Below are 21170 nucleotides of genomic sequence, written 5' to 3'. Positions count from 1 at the left end.
CTAGGAATATATTGGAAATGGTCTCAGGAGAGGTACATAGAACCCTAGCCCCATGCTGTTCTAGAAGGTACAGTGGACAGCTCCCATCACCAGACCTCTTTTTATATCACGTTGTTCTGCTCAAAGGGTCCACTGGGAAAATTCCTTCAACTATAAACATCTTCATTTATAGAAAGGGCCACAAAAACACAGGAGAAAATGACTTGTTCAGCAAGTCAGTGAATTGCAATAGTGGAAGTAATCATAACCAAAATAATTTTAACTCAATAATAAGAAAACTATTAATAAATAATACATTATTTTTGGTGCTTCCTAATTCTGCTGTGTGCTTTTTGTGCATCTGTTTCACTTAATCCTCAAAACTTCTTAGGTTGGGTGTGGTGGCTCACGCCTGTAATTACAGCACTTTGGGAGGCCAAGGTGGGTGGATCACGAGGTCAGGAGTTCGAGACCAGCCTGGCCAACATGGCAAAACACCATCTCTACTAAAAATGCAAAAATTAGCCGGGAATGATGGTACACGCCTGTAGTCCCAGCTACTTGGGAAGCTGAAGCAGGAGAATCGCTTAAACTCAGGAGGCGGAGGTTTCTGTGAGCCGAGATTGTGCCACTGTACTCCAGGCCTGGGTGACAGAGACTCCGTCTCAAAAAAAACAAAAATAAAACAAAAACCAAATGTCTTAAAAGGTAGGTACCATAAGCAGACCCATTCAACAAATGGGGAAATGGGCTTAGTTCCAGGTCACACCCTTAACTATGACACTATCTGTGTGAGCCCTTTTCTTAACAGTCACCTGCCCATTTTGACTGACCTGCCCAGACAGGATTTGTCTCACTTAGTGACCTCCCTGGAACTCCCTTCGATTGGTTCCCAGAGATCGCTTACCTCCAGCACTGGGTTGGAGAGCAGCAGTCTGTCACGGGCTATTTGTAGTGACTGGGTCATTGGGCAGGTCACTGCAAAATACTGGAGAATTTTCTTGGAGGCCTCTGTTTTCCCTGCCCCACTCTCTCCAGAAATGAGGATGAGATGGTTATTTAGTTCAGAGCACATCATTCGGTAAGCATTGTCGGCTATAGCGTAGCTGGAGGAGTGAGACAGAAACAAATTGGTTTTAATGGTACTTCCCTTGACTCTGACACCCACCAAAGAAGAAAAATGAGGTGCTCCATCTCCAGGAAGCCACATCCAGACTGTGGTACAAGGACAATGAGCTCAAACACATATCAAACCCTTTCCATAGGCGGGGCACAGTGGCTCATTCTTGTAATCCCAGCACTCTGGAAAGCTGAGGCGGGTGGATCACTTGAGGTCAGGAGTTCGAGACTAGCCTGGCCAACATGATGAAACCCCCTCTGTACTAAAAAAAAGATACAAAAATTAGCCAAGTATGGTGGTGCATGCTTGTAATCCCAGCTACTCGGGAGGCTGAGGCAGGAGAATTGCTTGAACCCGGGAGGCAGAGGTTGCAGTGAGCCGAGATTGCGCCATTGCACTCCAGCCTGGGCGACAGAGCAAGACTCTGTCTCAAAAAAACAAAAACACAACACAACAAAACAAACAAACAAAAACAAAAAACCCAAACCAGAAAAACAAAAAAAACAAAAAATCCTCTACCACGACCCACTGACTAATCAAATATAAACTGTACTAGATATCAAAACTCAAATAGTAGAAGAGTTAAAAGGAAGAATTTGAGCAGTAATGATTTTTTTTTTTTTTTTTTTAGATGGAGTCTCGCTCTGTCACCCAGCCCAGAGTGCAGTGGCATGATCTGGGCTCATTGCAACCTCTGCCTCCCAAGTTCAAGCAATTCTCATGCCTCAGCCTCCCGAGTAGCTAGGATTATAGGTGCACACTACCGCGCCCGGCTAATTTTTGTATTTTTAGTAGAGACGGGGTTTCACCATGTTGGTCAGGCTGGTCTGGAACTCCTGACCTCGTGATCCACCTGCCTCAGCCCCCCAAAGTGCTGGGATTACAGGCGTGAGCCACCGTGCCTGGCCTGAAAATATTTTTTAAAGTTCACCAAATTTATGTTTTTAATCCATCAACATGTTTTATAAGAATAAGCCAGCTACGAAGTTACATCTCCAAGAGACGTTCTATAAACTATAGGTGAAAATAACAATCTTATCTAAATACTAAATAATTCAATTCAATAAATAGAATAAGATCTCATGTATTTTTTCCCTCAAAACCTAAAATACTAAAAGTGGAGTGGCAGGAAACCAAAGAGATTAACAAACTTCAGTGATATCTTTAGGACAAGAGGTAAAACTATGAGAAGCGCTTTATCTTCAAGATCAGACACCAAAGCATGAAGGTACCCCAGGAATATAACCTGAACATGGAGGCAGAGTTCCAAAGCCATTTCGGCTTTTAATACATGGTGGTGGCCATGGTGGCTCACACCTGTAATCCCAGCACTTTGGGAGGCTGAGGCAGGCAGATCGCTTGAGCCCAGGAGTTCGAGGCCAGCATGAGCAACACACTGAGACCCTGTCTCTACAAAAATTACAAAAATTAGCCAGGGTGGTGGTGTGTGCCTGTAGTCCTGGCTACTTAGGAGGCTGAGGGTGGAGGATCACCTGAGCTCTGGGAGGTGGAGACTGCAGGGATCCATTATTGTGTCACTGCTCTCCAGTCTGGGTGACAAAGCGAGACCCTGTCTCAACATATATATGGCGGTGATGCAGAAAGGCTTATAAGTGCCTTAGAAAGTGGAATAGCTGAGTCACCAAGACAACAGAGGCAGAATCTAAATATTAGCCTAGAAGTCAAGAGAGAGAAAAACTAGAAAATTCAGCAAAGCCTGGGCAAGAAAAAATTGCTCATCTTTCCTTCTTTTTGGTAGTTGTTGTTTTGAATGTTAAATAACTTTTAGAAAGTTTGGCCAGTTAGGCATAGTGACAAACAAACAGCATTATTTAGCAGAAAATATGGGTTATACATTATTTTCAAATACAAGGGAAATTATTTAAAATGGCAAGGTTTTAAGGCCTAAAAATGTCCTCAAGTTTGTGAAAACTGATATCAAAGTGGTTATATTTTCTAGCTTCTGTGAAATGGCTCCAGAAACTCTGAATTAAAGTATAACTAACCAGTAATCTCTAACTACATGCAGATTTTTATTTCAATCCCTTTTAATTAACTTCTGAATTAAATGAGAAATCTAAACAGATTGTTTTTACAGAGTCAGTTACATGTTAAGAAGGAAACATGGTGTTTGGAGACAAGAGATCTGAGTTCAGGTGAATAATTCTACCCTGTCAGCTTATAGTGTTACATAAAAACAAATTCTGGTCATACTGTAGGCGAGTATATATTTTCAAAAATTTGCATAAAACAGAATAAAATGTTATGTACTAAAAATATAATCACCCTCTACAAATTATTATTACCATAGGTTATACATTGGGGAGAGGAATGAAGAAATTTGCACCTCTTAAGCTTCCACAGCCCTGGGAAGTTTCTACCAATGAGCAGTCTTCTTAGCCGCTATGATACTCAGGCACCAGTAGATGGCACTATAGCAACCCTCTTCCCGGAGAAGACATCTCTAGCCACACTCTTAAATTTCTCAGCAGTTACACAAAGGTTGCACCTCTTTTCATATTTAAGCTGAGATTCCATAAAGACCCTCTAAAGTTTTCTAGTACTTTGGAAGACTTACTTCACAAGAAGGCAAGGGCTTAAATGAGGTACAGAACCTAATAAACATGCATCAAGGATTTAGATGGATGGATGTATCCATGGATAGGTAGGTGGATGGATAGGTAAATGGATGCATGGATAGGTGGATGGATGGATATGTGGGTGGATGGACAGACAGGTGGTTGGATAGGTGGATGAATGGATGGGTGGGTGGATGGATAGATGGATGAATGGACAGACAGATGCATGGTGAGAAGGAAGGAGAGAGAGAAAGTGGAAAAAGAAAAATCCTCCTAGTGATGATCCTGTGGATGCTACTTACACATGTGGTGGCAGTTCAAAGAAATTGACCCCTTGATAAAGTTCCATCTGGCTCACAGTGTAGATTCCGAGCTCCTGGTATGGATTCACGGACACAAGGAGGGTGCCAATATATGTCTAGAGAAATGGACCAAAGCACAAGTGAGGAATTCTGGGGTGCGAAAGACTGTCACACATGATGATCCCCATGTGTTCATTCCACATGGGGGATTTAAAATGATAAATCAGGCGGGGTCTCTGCTGGGAGCTTACATGGAGGGTGTATGAGGGAGACAGCAGACAAACAGCTGAGGAATGAAGACAGCTGCAGGAAGAGACCAGTGTTAAGAAAGGTGTACATGGCCGGGTGCGGTGGCTCATGCCTGTAATCCCAGCACTTTGGGAGGCCGAGGCGGGTGGATCACAGGTCAGGAGATTGAGACCATCCTGGCTAACATAGTAAAACCCCATCTCTACTAAAAATACAAAAAATTAGCCAGGCGCGATGGTGCACGCCTGTAGTCCCAGTTACTCGGGAGGCGGAGGCAGGAGAATCTCTTGAACCCAGGAGGCGGAGGTTGCAGTGAGCCGAGATCAGCCACTGCACTCCAGCCCGGGTGACAGAGCGAGACTCCATCTCAAAAAACTAACTAAATAAATAAATAAAAAGAAAGGTATACATAGCATAACGAGGGTACAAACAATAAAGGCAGGCCATATTAGCAGGCATGGGGAAGTCTTCTTCTTCTTCTTTTTTTGAGACAGAGTCTCACTTTGCTGCCCAGGCTGGAGTGCAGTGGCTCGATCTCGGCTCATTGAAACCTCTGCCTCCTGGGTTCAAGTGATTCTCCTCAGCCTCCCATAGCTGGGATTACAGGCATGCGCCACCACGCCCAGCTAATTTTATATTTTTAGTAGAGATGCGGTTTCACCATGTTGGCCAGGCTGGTCTTGAACTCCTGACCTCAGGTGATCTGCCTGCCTTGGCCTCCCAAAGTGCTGGGATTACAGGCATGAGCCACCGCGCCTGGCCAGGAAGACTTATTTAAGGAGGTGATACCTGAGCAGAGCTTGAAGGATGAGGAGCCAGCTGTGAACAAAGTAGGCAGGAAGGGCATTTCAGGCTGAAGGGAAACATGAGGCAGGCTAGGGGCACAAGAGGCCATTGTGGTTGAAGCCCGAGTGAGGGCAGAATGGAGACTAGCAAGAGAGGATGTCGAAGATGGAGCAGGCTCAGATCATACAGGCTCTGTAGGCTCCCACGAGGAACTGGGGTTTTATTCCAAATGCGGTGGATGGCAGAGATACCACCCTCCCCTACTGAAATGAAATACCTGCCCTACAAAGATTTCATGATGAAAATGCCAAAGCAACTGCAACAAAAGCAAAAATTGACAAATGGGATCTAATTAAAACTAAAGAGCTTCTGCACAGCAAAAGAAACTATCACCAGAGTGAACAGGCAACTTACAGAATGGGAGAAAAGTTCTGCAACCTATCCACCTGACAAAGGTCTAATACCCAGTCTACAAGGAATTTAAACAAACTTACAAGAAAAAACAATCCCATCAAAAAGTGGGCAAAGGAAATAAACAGACACTTCGCAAAAAGAAGACATACATGCAGCCAACAATCATATGAAAAAAAGCTCAACACCACCGATCATTACAGAAATGCAAATCCAAACCACAATGAGATATCATCTCACACCAGGCAGAATGGCGATTATTAAAAAGTAAAACAACAACAGATGCTGGCAAGGCAGTGGAGAAAAAGGAAGGCTTTTACACTGTTGGTGGGAGTGTAAATTAGTTCAACCATTGTGGAAAACAGTGTGGCGATTCCTCAAAGATCTAGAGGCAGAAATACCATTTGACCCAGCAATCCCAAAGAAATATAAATCATTCTATTATAAAGATACATGTACACATGTGTTCACTGCAGCCCTATTCACAACATCAAAGACATGGAATCAACGCAAATGCCCATCAATGATAAAATGAATAAAGAAAATATAGTGCATATACACTATGGAATACTATGTAGCCATAAAAAGGAACGAGATCATGTCCTTTTCTGGGACATGGAAGTAGCTAGAAGCCATTATCCTCAGCAAACTAATGCAGGAACAGAAAACCAAACACTGCATGTTCTTGCTAATAAGTGGGAACTAAACGATGAGAACACATGGACACATTTGTGGGGGAGGGGGGAACAACACACACTGGGGCTTGTTGCAGGGGACAGAGAGCATCAGGAAGAATAGCTAATGCATGCTGGTCTTAATACCTTGGTGATGGGTTGATCTGTGCAGCAAACCACCACAGCACATTTACCTATGTAACAAACCTGCACATCCTGCACATGTACCCCTGAAATTAAAATAAAAGTTGAAGATACAAAAAAAGAGAAATACCTCCCTAAACTATTACATGAATGGATAACTTTAAGAGGGGAGCACGTAACCTGATTTATGGTTCTTAAAGGTCTCTCTGGCATTGAGTGAAAGTAGGATGGGTGGGCCGGGCACAGTGGCTCACACCTGTAATCCCAGGACTCTGGGAGGCTGAGGCAGGTGGATCACCCAAGGTCAGGAGTTTGAGACCAGCCTGGCCAACATGATGAAACCCCGTCTCTACTAAAAATACAAAAAAATTAGCCAGGCGTGGTGGTGGGCACCTGTAGTCCCAGATACTCGGGAGGCTGAGGCAGGAGAATTGCTTGAACCCGGGTGGTGGAGGTCGCAGTGAGCCAAGATCGGGCCACTGCACTCCAGCCTGGGCGACAGAGTGAGACTCCATATGAAAAAGAAAAAAACAAACAAACAAGAAAATAGGATGGGTATACCTACAAATCTTCTAAAATTGGGCAAAACACTCCTGCTACTGGCACTTATATTCCTAGATTTCAACATTAAACTCTACTCATATTCAAGTTTTTCAAGTACTTACTTATATTTATAATATAACCACTAACATAAGGCTTTTGAAATACAATTATGAATAAACAAAGAGCTCCAAGCTCTTATATAGAAAAAAATTAATGTACTCCTTGGAAAATACATCTGGTATTCTCAGATTCTCAGTGTGTAGCTGTTTCAAATACAGGACGCACTAAAGTATATATTAAGATTATGCTAAAATAGCTGGGTGTGGTGGTGTGTGCCTGTAATCCCAGCTACATGGGAGGCTGAGGCAGGAGGAGTGCTTGAACCCAGGAGTTCAAGACTAGCCTGGGCAACTTAGCAAGACCCAACTCAAAAAAAAAAATTACCCTAAAATCGTTCTCCAATCTCCAGGACAAAAATCAAACAGAGAACCAAAGCAGAGAATTTTCACTAAAACCCCACATTACTTCAATCAGTAGAAATTCAGGGTGGAAGACAGTTTCTGAAATTTATCCGTTCAAATCAGAAACGTTTAGCTTAATCACAATGATCCAGTCATGTCATTTGTACTTCTCTGTACCATGCTATTTTTTCCTTTTCCTGTACATAAAATTAGTTTTTCTATTTCTACAATTAAGGGTGATAAGTCTGAAAGTTAGGATCTGGGATATGTACTCTAAGAAACACCTTGTTTATTTCTTCTGGTATCCTTGGTTTCAACATATAGATTAAGTCACGGGCACCATTACAAACAAAATAGCTATAAGGCAATTATTTTTAAACCGCTTCTGACTGTCTAATTTACTCTTGGCAAAAGCTAATAAAATCTCAAAAAATTAAATAACTTTAATAACACCCACGACACACACAGGGACACTATGAAGTTTACCCTAGAGGAATTTACCTGAAAAATGATCCTCAAATCAGAGTGTGGTGATAAATGGGAATTTAACAAAAACTGGCTTTTGAATAAAAACTAGATGTGACAAGATCTGAGAAGAGTTTGGTAAGTGCTGCATTCTTGACCCTTGACTATTCGTGGGGTGTGGTGGACAGCTTATTTCTGCCTGCTTGGTATCTCTGCCCCTTTCTCCCAACAGAGTCCTTGGGGGAACCCTCTTCACAAGCTCTCTGTCTATACCATCTGGGGCTCCGACTCCACCCCTCACCTTCAGGGGTGGGCCTGGTAAAAGCCTGGCCAATCAGAATAGTCTTCATTTCTAGCCATGGGATTGGTTCAGAGACAGGCACATGACTGAAAGTGGGCCAATCAGAGCTGATCAATGTCAGCTTGGGCCATTTACTAGAGCTTATCGCCAGAGGTTGGGCTCGCTTCTCTGCGGCAACCCTAAGCTGATAAAATGACAGCCTGGATCTGAGGGCAACCATCTTGCTGCCATGCACCTGAGAAGGAAATGGATGCCTAAGAAAGCAGAGCAGAGATGGAGAAAGAGTCGCCAGACATCATCTGAAACCCTAGATCTCTAGTCCTGGGACCTACAGTTACAGACATGGACAGATTCCCTTTAGTGACTTAGGCTGGTGTAAGTTGGGTCTCTGTCACGGGCAGCCATAAACGTCTTAACACAAAGGGTCGAAGTGCATCTAAGAGTGGCACCTCAGTATCTCCCTTTAATGTCTAACCTAATAGAGTGCTATTATTCACACTCATCAAAGTCGTGAAGGCAAGAAGGGAACAACCACCCTAGAAACACAGCTGAGAAGTGGGTCACGTTACGTATATGAGGTTCTCGCTGAAACGCTTGCGGAGGTTGTCGACAAAGGCAGATTCGCTGGTGTACGCGTCTAATAGCACAAAATCCTGAACCCCGACCTTGTCCCGGGCAGTCAGTGCCCCTTCCATGTGCAGACGGATGTGTTTCCTCCTCACGTCTTCTTTCTACGGGAAATAGAACATTCTTCAGCAGCTCATCTATTTGGTAATATCTATTACACGTCTAATGCATGGAAATAACAAGATGCTAAACCCTGGGATAGTAGAGGGCCAGCATTAAATTATGCCGTCTTCACTTAGAGTTTACAATAGGGGGGTGGGGATACAAGATCATAATCATAAAAAATAGGAATAGCAGCAGCTGACAGGAACCAAGTATTTACTGTTAGGTACTATTCTAAACACTTGACTTATACTGTTTCATTTGATCTTCATTCTGACCCTATGAAATACTATTATTATGCCCATTCTACAGATGAGAAAACTGAGGCATAGGAATGTCATAAGCCATGCCCAAAATCTGCCAAAAGACGGAGCCAGAAAATGAACCTAGACATCATACCCAGACTTGCTTTCCTGACAACCATGCACTCAATAAATTTTTTTTAAAATTAATGTTTCCTTTATGTTGATTAGTCAAGCTTGAATTTTTTCTTTTTTTAAAATTAATTTTTCTTTATTTCAATAAATGTTAATTGTATAAACTCACTTTGTAATTCCCACATGAGTGGTGAGGAGTTTGGGACAGAAAGGGAAATTCTTGCTACAGAGGAGTATTTAAGGAAGGACAAACTTGGAGTGTTCCTCTCCAAGGATGGGCTTCGGATGTCACTGGAGAAGGTGTGGCTACAGCCCATTGGATGGCAAAGAATCTCACCAGGATACCAGGGCCAGAGAGCTGGTTCGGTCACTGGGCAGGCACCAGGCATGACCTTCCTGAGCACAGGCGCTGCTGGATGGGAGACCATGGAGGGGGCCAAGGGAATCAACCTTCCAGGGCTCAGGCAAGCTGCGGCCAGAGGGCAGGTGTGCGTTGGGAGAGGGAACAGGAGTAGGTATGAAGCCTGGAGTGTGTGATGTCTGCGTCAGGAGGGCTGTGACACGGGTACATGCAAGAGCATGGATGACTCTCACAGACATTATGCTGAGTGAAAGAGCCCAGACACAAAAGAGTCATACTGTAGGATTCCATTGATATGGCAATCTGGGACAAGCAAAACTAATCCACAGTGAAAAATCAGAACAATTGCTGCCTAGTTGAGGAGCTGTGAGGCAAAGGACATTTTTGGAGTGATGGAAACGTTCTATATCATGATAGGGCTGTGGGTTACATGGGTGTATCTATTGGTCAAGATAAATTGTTAAAATTGTGTGCATTTCACTATATGTAAATTTTACATATAGTTAGTGTGTGTCCCACCCACATACCACATGCAGCAGAATGTACAGCCTGAAAACAAGAAAAAGCAAAACATAGCAAAGGACATCAAGAAGAGAAGCCACCTGCCTTTGCAATGTCCCTCCAGTGCCCTCTAGTGACAAAAGTGACATCGTGTTCACTTTAAGGAGAAATGCCTAAAGCGTGCAGTTTGTTATTGCTCAGCAGGTAATGAAGGGTGAATCTGGATCTGAGAGGCAATAAATTGACAACTGGTACATATAGATATGCAAAGGTCCTAGCACAGCCAAAGTAACCTTGCAAAAGAAAAACAAAGCTAGAATAAGACTGTGTTTAATAACACTGCATGTTGATTGATTTTTGGTAGAGGTCCTGAAACAATTTAGCACAGAAATGGAAAACATTTCCATCCAATGGTGCAGAACTAGATATTTATAAAAAAAAAATTGCAGTTGTGTGTGGTGGCTCACAGCTGTGATCCCAGCCCACTGGGATTCTGAGGCAGGAGGACTGCCTAAAGCCAGGAGTTGGAGACCAGCCTGGGCAACACAGGGAGACTCCCATCTCTACTTAAAAATATACAAATAGAAAAAGAAAGTAAAAATGCATTTCAGTCCCTGTATTACATTACACAACACTACACACACACACACACACACACATATGAACTTGAGATGCGTCTTACACCTAAATGCAAATTTAAAATCTATATAAAACTACTGGAAGTAAACAAGGGGACCATCTTTGTAACTAGGGGAAGGCAAAGTTTTCTTAGATGAGAGCCAGGAAGAAATAATAATAAAAGACACAAAATAAGAAATCAGACTTCACCAAATATAAAGCTTCTCATTAGAAGACACTGTTTAGAAAATAGGCAAGTCACAGAACAGCAGAAAATATTCACAAAATATATAGCCACAAGAATTTGTATCTAGAATAAAAGACACCTATAGTCCAATAACAAAAAGAGAAACCCAATGAAAACTTGGCAAAAAACTTGAACAGACACTTCACAAAGGAAGATAGACAAATTGGCAATACACACATAGAAAAATGGTCAACATTGTTAGTCATCAGGGAAACAAATTAAAACCACAATGAGATACCACCAGAATAGTTAAAATTAAAAACACTGACAACACCAAATACTGGTGAGGATGCGGAGCAGACAGAATTCTCTCACACTGCTGGTAGGAATGCAAAGAGAATCACTTTGGGAAAAAGATCTGGCAGTTTCTAATGAAGTTAACCATGCCTCTATTCTTTGATCCACGATTCCACTCCTAAGTATTTACACAAGAGAAATGTAAACATATGTCTACAAAAAGACTTGAACATGAAGTTCAACTCATGCTCAACTTTATTCAGAACGGCCCCTAACTGGAAACAATCCAAATCCCCATCAACTGGAGAATGGCTGTGGCCCATCTGTACAATAGAAGGAGGACAGCAATAAAAGAGAAAAAACGGGTACACGCAAGAGCATGGATGACTCTCACAGACATTATGCTGAGTGAAAGAGCCCAGACACAAAAGAGTCATACTGTAGGATTCCATTGATATGGCAATCTGGGACAAGCAAAACTAATCCACAGTGAAAAATCAGAACAATTGTTGCCTAGTTGAGGAGCTGTGAGGCAAAGGACATTTTTGGAGTGATGGAAACGTTCTATATCATGATAGGGCTGTGGGTTACATGGGTGTATCTATTGGTCAAGATAAATTGTTAAAATTGTGTGCATTTCACTATATGTAAATTTTACTTTTGGAAAAGAATCGTAAAAAATAAGTGGGGAAGAGGTAGGGATTGGCTGGAGGTATGAATGTAAACCAAATGGCAGAATGTTAATTGTTAAAGCTAGGTGGTGGGTAGAGGGGGATTTATGATACTATGAAGTCTGTTTACTTTGTATAAATTTGAAGTTTTCCATAAAAAAAAGTTTTAAGAAATAGAATGGCCACCAGATGTCTCCCTACACTAGCCAAATGGAGCTAGAAGAGGCCTAATCACTAGCAACCTAACGTTCAAAACAATGCATTTAGATCAAACAATATTTAAATGATTTCAGGCTGGGCGTGGTAGCTCATGTTTGTAATCCCGGCACTTTGGGAGGCCAAGGCAGGAGGATCACTTGAGCCCAGGAGTTTGAAACCAGCCTGAGCAACATGTTGAAACTGTCTCTACTAAAAATACAAAAACTAGCTGGGTGTGCTGGTGCATGCCTGTAGTCCCAGCTGCTTGTGAGGCTGAAATGGGAGGATCACATGAACCTCAGGAGGCTGAGGCTGCAATGAGCCATGACTGCACTGCTACATTCCAGCCTAGGCAACAGAGTGAGACATTGTCTAAAAAAAAAAAAAAAAAGAAAAAAGAAATATTTTAGTAATCCCAAATATTCCCATGCTCTACCACATATAGCATAGCATAATGATTAAGACTTTGGTACACGAGCATTTCCAAGTTCAAATCCTATCTCTGTTGCTTCCTGGCAGTATAATCTTGGGAGAGTCCCAAGTCTCTGTTTCATCGCTATAAAATGGAATTATAATTGTACTTACCTCATAGGGTTTGTCAGTTTCACCAGAACCATGTAAAGCACATGGAACCATGCCAGGTACAATTTAAATTCAGTGAGTGCTTGCTTTTGTCATCATTAGTATCAATAATCATGATTATTAGAAATAGAAACATAGTAAAGCAAGTCTGCTGATTAGGAGTCAATGAGCCTCTATTAAATTGGAGGTGGGTTGGTGTCTGAAATAATGTCTGGAGCTGCACCCAGAAATATTACTGCAGTCACGTTGCTGCAGGCAGAGGATGCGGAGATTAACCAAGTTTCTCTCTTAGCCTGGTCCTAAGGATGGGAGGGTGGTGTACTCCTGCAGTCAGCCTAGGAACTGATGTGACTTGAAGCCCAAAGAAATTTGACAAAACCTTGTAGATTAAGGAACATGACAATGATTTTTAACTTGCAAGGGTCAAAGCACACTCCATCCACTTCAGACTAGAGTTTTGCTTATTGCAGTATTTCAGTTCTAACACCTCAATTCCTTTGTTTGTTGATTTCCAGTTACCTTTTAAAGGGCGTGGGAAAACGAGAGTGTCCCAATAAGATTGGCATAGACCGTCAAAGGGATGAATATTGGGACATAAGGGAGAAGGGTAATCAAGAAGTTAGTGATTCAGCCTTGACCAAAAAGATGACTAAGAGATTTATAAGGAGAGCATTAAATCCAGATTAAATAAGAGGGAGGAAATTAAAGAGATCTTCAATTACACCTAAGAAAATTAAATTAAATCAAATCAAGTTAAGTTACATCTAAGAAAGAACTCTATCTTTGGGGTGATAAAACTGTGGAGGATCCTAACTGTGCATACCCATGGTGCAGGGATCACAGATTCTGCCTGTTACAGGGTTCCAAGCAGGTACCATGACTAAGTCAAGCTGCCAGGTGATGGGGACTGGGTTAGACCTGGGAATCAATAGCCATCTCTGGTGTGTAGCTACTGTCTGGCTCCAGCTGGTTGACATCAGGCAGAAATATAGAGCGTGTGTTGCCAGAACTTCCGATTATTTAAGTCAGAAGTTTGGAATTACATACCCAGTCCTGTCGTACAATTTACCCTTGCAGGACACTATTTTGTAGCCTCTGCAGCAAGCCACTCTTTGTCTCGGATGATTTAGACCTGTCACTCATCTAAAAGCAAGGGATTCAAGGAAACACTCAAACCAGCATCATTATTTTGGAAATATCATGTACTCAGTGATGATCTGATCACTTCTACATAATCTAATGCTTGACCCAGTATGTGGAGTTGGGGTGGGGAGATGACAGGGAGGCCACAATATGTGGAAAGGTGGTGAGATGCCATGGTAGAGGCAGAAATGCCTGCCAGCTATTCCGTGGACTTCCCCACATTTACAAACTCCCTTGCAGTTAGGTGGAGTTGCTTGACTACTTCTGGCCACCTGGCTGTAAATAGAAGTGACATTTGTGCAAGACCCTTCCAGTGTTATTAGAACTTCTTTGATACTGCAATGACTGAAAATTTCTTTTGCTGAATGGACAAGCCACAAGATCAAAACAGCCTGGATTCCTGAGCCACCACATGGAGGAGAGATGTCCTGAAGAGTCATCCAGACCCACAGTAGAGTTTGTGTACGCAAGAAATAAACTCCTGTTATGGGAAACTTCTGAGTTTTGGGGCTGTTTGTTATTGTAGCTGAAGACTGCTTATCCTGACTAATACACATGCAGAACAGAACTTTTCCACTGGGAGGACAGCAGTTTGAATGTGAGCCACAGTTCTTGCAAGTTAAACTTGGCCAGCTGTTTTGGCTACTACCCTAAAGTTCTGGAGGAAGAGTAAGGGCTATTTTTTAAGGGGAGAAGAGGGTGGATGATAAGCCCTGAAGCTGTCATTTTTGAATTTTATTTGAAATGTCAAAATCCTTTGTTCAAGGGAAATGTTATAAGAAACCTTAATATGTAAAATTGAGGAAAGCAGACCTTTCTGATTGAAGTAGGGGGTGAGAGTTTCACTGGGTTGCCCCACAGAAACATGGGAGAGGTTCTCGGGAAAGCCTAGGGCAGAGGAGAGTTTGCAAACCACTGCATAGCCCCTGAGCCTTTATTGCCCAAGCACCATCATTTGGGCACTTCCTTCACATGTACTGTCATTGTCTGTGTACTGCCAGTACTATTTTTTACTTCATCTTTTCTTTATATTTATTATGTATTTATATATTTATTTATATATATCATTATTTTAATTCGTATTTTTAAAATATATTTTTCCTGTAAATATATATATAAAGATATTTTGAAAAGTTCTCATACACAAAACTAACAAAAGTACAACAAACTCAATATACACAGCTTCAACAATGAACGTATGCCTTCCCCTATTCCAGCTGTGTTTCACTGCTCTCCCAGCACTCGATTATTTCGAGGTAAATCACAAAACATTATATCGCTTTATGTGTAAGTATTTTAGCAGGTATCTCTAAAACATAGGAACTCTAAAAATATACATGCACTTACATACCTTTATGTAATCACAACACCATTATCATAAAGCACCATGATAATTCCTTAATACAAATTATAATACCCAATGTTCAAATTTCTCTAATTATATATCTTTTACAATTGGTTTACTCAAATCAGGATCCAAACAAGGTCCACACATTGCATCCAGCCAACGTGTCTCTCAAGTCTCTTTTGTTCCATAGGTTCCCTCCATTTCTTTCTTGCAATCTATTCATAGAGAAAATTGGACAATTTGTCCTGTAGAATTTCCCACATTCTGGGTTTTGTTAATTGCATTCTTAAGGAGTCATTTAACATGACTTTCTCCTGCATTTCCTGCAAACTGGTCGTTTGAATTAGAGGTCCAATCAGATACAAGATTGATTGGTTTTGGCAAAAAAAAGACTTCACAGGCAGCACATTATACTTCCAGAAGGAGACACATGAGGGCTGGCTGTCTTTTCAGGATGTCAGTGTTCTCTGATACACACTGCCCAAATCCACATTTTCTTAGGAGTTTGATATTCCAGTTCTATCAAACCTTCTTCATTTATTAGATAAGACTGTTATATAAAGAGAAATTTCCCTTATTAACTATTTGGTTGCCCTGTGGTACAGTTTGTAAGGGAAAGGCAGGATAAATGTTTGATTTGCTAGTTTTCAGAATAATGAATTGGTTCCACTGCACCCGCCCAAGGTGACAATCAGTTTTTAATATCATTACAAATTAAAGGTTTATATGTATTGGTTATGTTTCATGCCATGATTTTTTTTTTTTTTTTTTTTTTGAGACAGAGTCTTGCTCTGTTGCCCAGGCTGGAGTTCAGTGGCGTGATATTGGCTCACTGCAACCTCCGCCTTCCAGGTTAAAGCAATTCTTGTCCCTCAGCCTCCCAAGTAGGTGGGATTATAGGTACACAGTACCACACCCAGCTAAGTTTTTGTATTTTTAGTAGAGATGGGGTTTCACCATGTTGGCCAGGCTGGTCTCGAACTCCTTACCTCAAGTGATCTGCCTCCCTTGGCCTCCCAAAGTGCTGGGATTACAGGTATGAGCCACTGCGCCCAGCCCACAGTTAACCTTATTGATGCTCTATTTATCCCAAATTTGGCCAGTGGGAACCTATCAAGTAGGCTCTTGAATAATTTTTAGTTTATTATTGTTATTTTGGAGATAGGATTTTTACTCTGTCATCCAGCCTGGACTGCGGAAGTGCAGTCATAGCTCACTGTAATCTTGAACTCCTGAGCTCAAGCCATCTTCTCTCCTCAGCTTCCCAAGTAGCTGGGATTACAGGTGCATGCTGTCACACCTGAGTGATTTGAGTCCTTCTGACATGGCCTTGTTTTTATGAGCTTTCTTGCTTATCAGGATGCCGAGTTGTTTCAAAGCTTATTTATTTTCAACCTAGAGCTTGAATCTTTCATTTCTCCAATGAGCTCTAGTTTCTTTGAGTGGGTAGATGGTAGATACCACATTCATACCCTATGAGTGGCCATTGGTGCAGGGTTGATCATTGTTTCTAGACCTTTTCAATAGCACAAGAAAGTATTTTAAAAATAAAATATATTATGAGTTTATTCTGATTCTATCAATTTAATATAGAATGAAGAGGTTTGAACTTAACCTCAGTTTTCTGAGACAGAGTCTTGCTCTGTTGCCCAGGCTGGAGTGCAGTGACATGATCTCACCTCTCTGCAACCTCCACCTCCTGGGTTCAAGTGATTCTCCTGCCTCAGCCTCCTGAGTAGTTGGGACTACTGGTGTGGGCCACCATGCCTGGCTAATTTTTGTATTTTTAGTAAAGATGGGGTTTCACCATGTTGGCCAGGCTGGTCTCGAACTCCTGACCTGAAGTGATCTGCCCACCTTGGCCTTCCAAATTCTGGAATTACCAGTGTGAACCATCACACCCAGCCTTAACCTTAGTTTTCTATCTCTTCTCTTTTCTCCCATCCAAAAATTCTGGTTCAATGACATGAGCAATGTTTCATTGGCTTTATTAACAATATACACACAACAGTCTCAAAATAATCATACCAACGCTGTCACCAATGGGATTACTGAAAACCATCTAAAACTTTTTGAATTCTTTGTCCTCAGGGTAAACCTCACTGGAATTGTAGAGACACATTACTGTGTTTTTTAGGTTCCCTTGAAATAGTCAATCTCTCTTTCTATGCTAGCAACCAGATGTACATTTTTTTTTCATTTTACTGTTCATATCAGGGGATTGATTTTTAAATTTAATTTTGTTTTATAAGTATGTAGAATATTTAATGATGCCAAGGAATAAAATAGGGCATATTCAGAGAACTAGCTCCTGTTCTTACCCTTTCCTCTCCATTCTCTTTCTCCCCCTGTAAACAACTATTTTTTAAATGTTAAAATTGGTCCGGGTGTGGTGGCTCTCATGTGTAATCCCAGCACTTTGGGAGGCTGAGGCAGGAGGATCACTTGAGGCCAGGAGTTTGAAACCAGCGTGGGCAACAAAGCGAAACCCTATCTCTACAAAACGTAAAAAATGAAATAAAAATTTTAAAAAGTTAAAATTGCTGGCCGGGCCTGGTGGCTTATGTCTGTAATCCCAGCACTTTGGGAGGCTGAGGTGGGCGGATCACGAGGTCAAGACATTGACACCATGCTGGCCAACATGGTGAAACTCCATCTGTACTGAAAATACAAAAATTAGCTGGGTGTGGTGGTGAGTGCCTGTAGTCTCAGCTACTTGGGAAGCTGAGGCAAAAGAATCACTTGAACCTGGGAAGCGGAGGTTGCAGTGAGCCGAGATTGCGCCACTGCACTCCAGCCTGGCAACAGAATGAGACTCCATCTCAAAAAAAAAAAAAAAAAAAAAAAAAAATTAAAATTGCTAAAAGTTTTTTTAAATATAAGCAATTTACATGTAGATTTGTTTTCCTCCTTTCTTAGGCAAATGTTTGCAAACTATATATGCTATTTTTCAATCTTGTCTTTTTTGGAGCTCACTTGGGAGTTGTTTAGAGAGATATTCCTCATTTTTTTTTAGAACTGCAAAGTATTTCACTGTTTGTGCTTACTATATTGCAGTTTACCAAAACAACCCCATAGTGAGGGATCATAACTAGCCTTTCTCTGATAGAAACTGACAGAAACCAATGGCAAAAAGCCCTCAATAGCACATAGAAAATCAAACACCACAATCAACTAACACATGTAGACCACTGCACCCAACAACTGGAGCGTATACATTTTAGTTCAAAAGCACATAGAACTTTTTAAAAATGGACATTATTCCCAGCCATAAAGTAAATCTCAAGTTTCAAAAGATTGAAATCCTATAGAGCTGAATCTGATCTAGCCCCTAAGTCAGCGCTGTCAAATAGAATCTTCTGACATGATGAAAATGTTTGATAGCTTCACTGTTCAGTACAGCAGCCAATAGCCACATGTGTGGCCTTTTAGCACTTGAAATGTGGTGAGGCTGAGGAACTGAAATTTGTATTTAATTTTAATTTATTTAAATTTACATAGCCATAGGTGACCAGTGCCTAGTACTCAGGGAGCACAGATTTAGATCTAACTTCCAATTCAAAGGACAGTAAGGAATGGAAAAGACATTAAACAATGCTGTAGTATACCATCACGTAAATCCAGACTGGGAGATGCTACAGGAAAATCTAGTTAGTTTCTTCAACATTTGTTGAAGAAAACTACAAGGAAACCTATATTTTAAAAGAGATAAAAGTAGAAAACGCAACTCAAAACCACAATGAGATACCACTTCACACTCACCCCCATCCCTCCCTCTCTCCCTCTCTTGCTTCATCTCACACCATGTAATCTCTCTACATGCTAGCTTCCCTTTACCTTCCACTATGAGTAGAAGCAGCCTGAGGCCCTCACCAGGGAAAATATCAGATAACAAGTGTCGGCAAGGAACTAAAAAAATTAGAACCCTCATGCATTGTTGGTGGGAATATAAAATGGTGCAGGTTGGGCACAGTGGCGCATGCCTGCAATCCCAGCCTTTTGGGAGGCCCAGGCGGGGACCTGAGCTCAGGAGTTTGAGACTAGCCTGGGTAGCATAGCGAGACCCCATCTCTACAAAAAAATGAAAAAAAAAATTAGCTGGGTATGGTGGTGCACACCTGGGGTACCATCTATTTTGGAGGCTGAGGTGGGAGAATTGCTTAAGTCTGGGAGGTCAAGGCTGCAGTAAGCCGTGATCACACCACTGGACTCCAGCCTGGGCAAAAGAGTGAGACCTTATCTCAAAAAAAAAAAAAAAAAAAAAAAAAAAGAAAAAAAAAGAAAAAGAAAAAGAAAAGAAAATGGTGCAGCCACTTTGGAAAACATTCTGGTAGTTCCTCCAAAGATTAAACAGAGCTACCATATGACCCAGCAGTTCCACTCTTAGGTATCTACCCAAATAAATGGAAACATGTCCATGATGTGGTGATGATTGCATAACCCTGCAAATATACTAAAAACAAGTGAATTGTACACTTTAAATAGATGAATTGTATAGCATATGAATTAGATCTCAACAAAGCTGTTATTTTAAAAAAGAGATGAAAAAGGGTTATCAATAATCACAATGTATGGCATAGTGGTTATGTTTTTAAAAGATTCTGTATCACTTAGAAATAAATACTGAAATAGGGAGGAAATGACATTGTGTCTGGAATTGTATCAGAGTAACCTGGCTATGGGAAATAAGTGGGGAAGGAGGTAAGACATCACTGGCCATGAGCTGATTATTATTCTGGTGGTGACAGTTACTAGGAGATTCATTATACTATTCTTTCTACTTTTATACAAAGCTTATTGGTTGCATGACATATAGAATGTTTATTTTTCATAATACGTATTTAAAATGTTTCACGATAAAGTTAAAGATTCTTTAGGAATAAATCTAACAGAAGATACATAAGACTGCTATAGGAGAAAATGATAAGACATTATTGGATAAACAGAATTGATAAAGCCATAGAGGCAGAATGCAGATTGGTGGTTGCCAAATGCTTTGGTTTAGATATGGTTTGTTCCCACCAAGTCTCATGTTGAAATTTGATCCCCAGTGTTGGAGGTGGGGCCGTCTAGGAGGTGCTTGGGTCATAGGCTCCATCCCATGGATCCCTCATGAATAAATTAATGCCCTCCCTCAGGATGAGTGAGTTTTCACTCTATTTGTTCCTGCAAGAGCTGGTTATTTAAAAAGAGAGAGCCCATAAGGCGATAACTCCACCTCCTCTCTCTTGCTTCCTCACTCACTGTGTGATCTCTGCACATGCTAGTTTCCCTTTATCTTCCACTATGAGGCCCTCACCACGTGCAGATGCCCAATCTTGAACTTTCCAGCCATCAGAATTGTAAGCCAAATAAACCTTTCTTTCTTTATAAACTATTCAGCCTCAAGTATTCCTTTATAGCAACACAAAATGGACTAAGACAGCAAGAGATAGTGGGAGGGAACATGAGTGGAAACTGCTTAATGGGAAGATATTTTACTTTGGAGTGATGGAAATGTTTTGAAACTATTTCAAACATATTGAAACTGCACGATATTGTGAGTTTACAAAATGCCACTGAATCTGATTACTTTAAAACAGTTAATTTTACATTATGTGAATTTCACCTCAATACATTTTGAAGGAAAACAATTAGAAGAAATTAAAGAACAATGAAAGGGTATACCATATTCATGAATGGAAAGACTCAGTATTCTAAAGATGTTATGTTCTCCCACACTGGTCCTTAGATTCAATACTATCACAATCGAAATCCCAACAAGTTTAAGTAAAACTTGACAAGCTGCTTCTGAAACTTTTGTGAAATTGCAAAGGACCAAGAATAGCCAAGATAATCTGTATGCAGAACAGCTTACTGTTGTCTGATGACTTGCTCTACTAGTTACCAAGCCATACTGTAAAACTACATTAATCCAAATAGTATGATATTGGTATGGGGATATAAAGACACCAGTGTAACAGAATAGAGTGCCCAGGATCAGACCTACAAATAAATGAACACTTTATGTTGACAAAGGTAGCAGAACAAAAGCAGTGAGAAAAGGGCAGCCTTTTCCAAATATCATCCTGGGACACTAGGAGGTGTGCACAAAAAAAAAAAAAACTGTATGCCTACCTCATACCATACAGAAAAGTAATTTTC

General features: G+C 41.1%; 1 protein-coding gene across 2 annotated transcripts in view; it reads right to left on the bottom strand.

Annotated features, from left to right (window-relative positions):
* Positions 1 to 8745, bottom strand: part of MYO1H (myosin IH) — a 58754-nt gene extending 50009 nt beyond the window's left edge. The window contains exons 1-3 of one of the 2 annotated variants that reach the window (XM_055236620.2): positions 8584 to 8745; positions 3981 to 4096; positions 887 to 1085 (exon numbers count right to left, since the gene is read on the bottom strand). In XM_055236620.2, the coding sequence (XP_055092595.1) occupies positions 887 to 1085; positions 3981 to 4096; positions 8584 to 8709 (441 nt within the window). In that variant the 5' untranslated portion in view covers positions 8710 to 8745. Of the gene's footprint in view, positions 1 to 886; positions 1086 to 2345; positions 2510 to 3980; positions 4097 to 8583 lie in introns of those variants that run through there. The other variant, XM_063614435.1, reaches the window with a different exon arrangement.
* Between the last annotated feature and the right edge of the window lie 12425 nt (positions 8746 to 21170).

This window comes from Symphalangus syndactylus, chromosome 13 (genome assembly GCF_028878055.3).
Source record: "Symphalangus syndactylus isolate Jambi chromosome 13, NHGRI_mSymSyn1-v2.1_pri, whole genome shotgun sequence".
Classification (NCBI taxonomy): domain Eukaryota; kingdom Metazoa; phylum Chordata; class Mammalia; order Primates; family Hylobatidae; genus Symphalangus; species Symphalangus syndactylus.
Note: the sequence above shows the minus strand (reverse complement) of the source record. Positions and strands in the feature narration are given on the sequence as shown.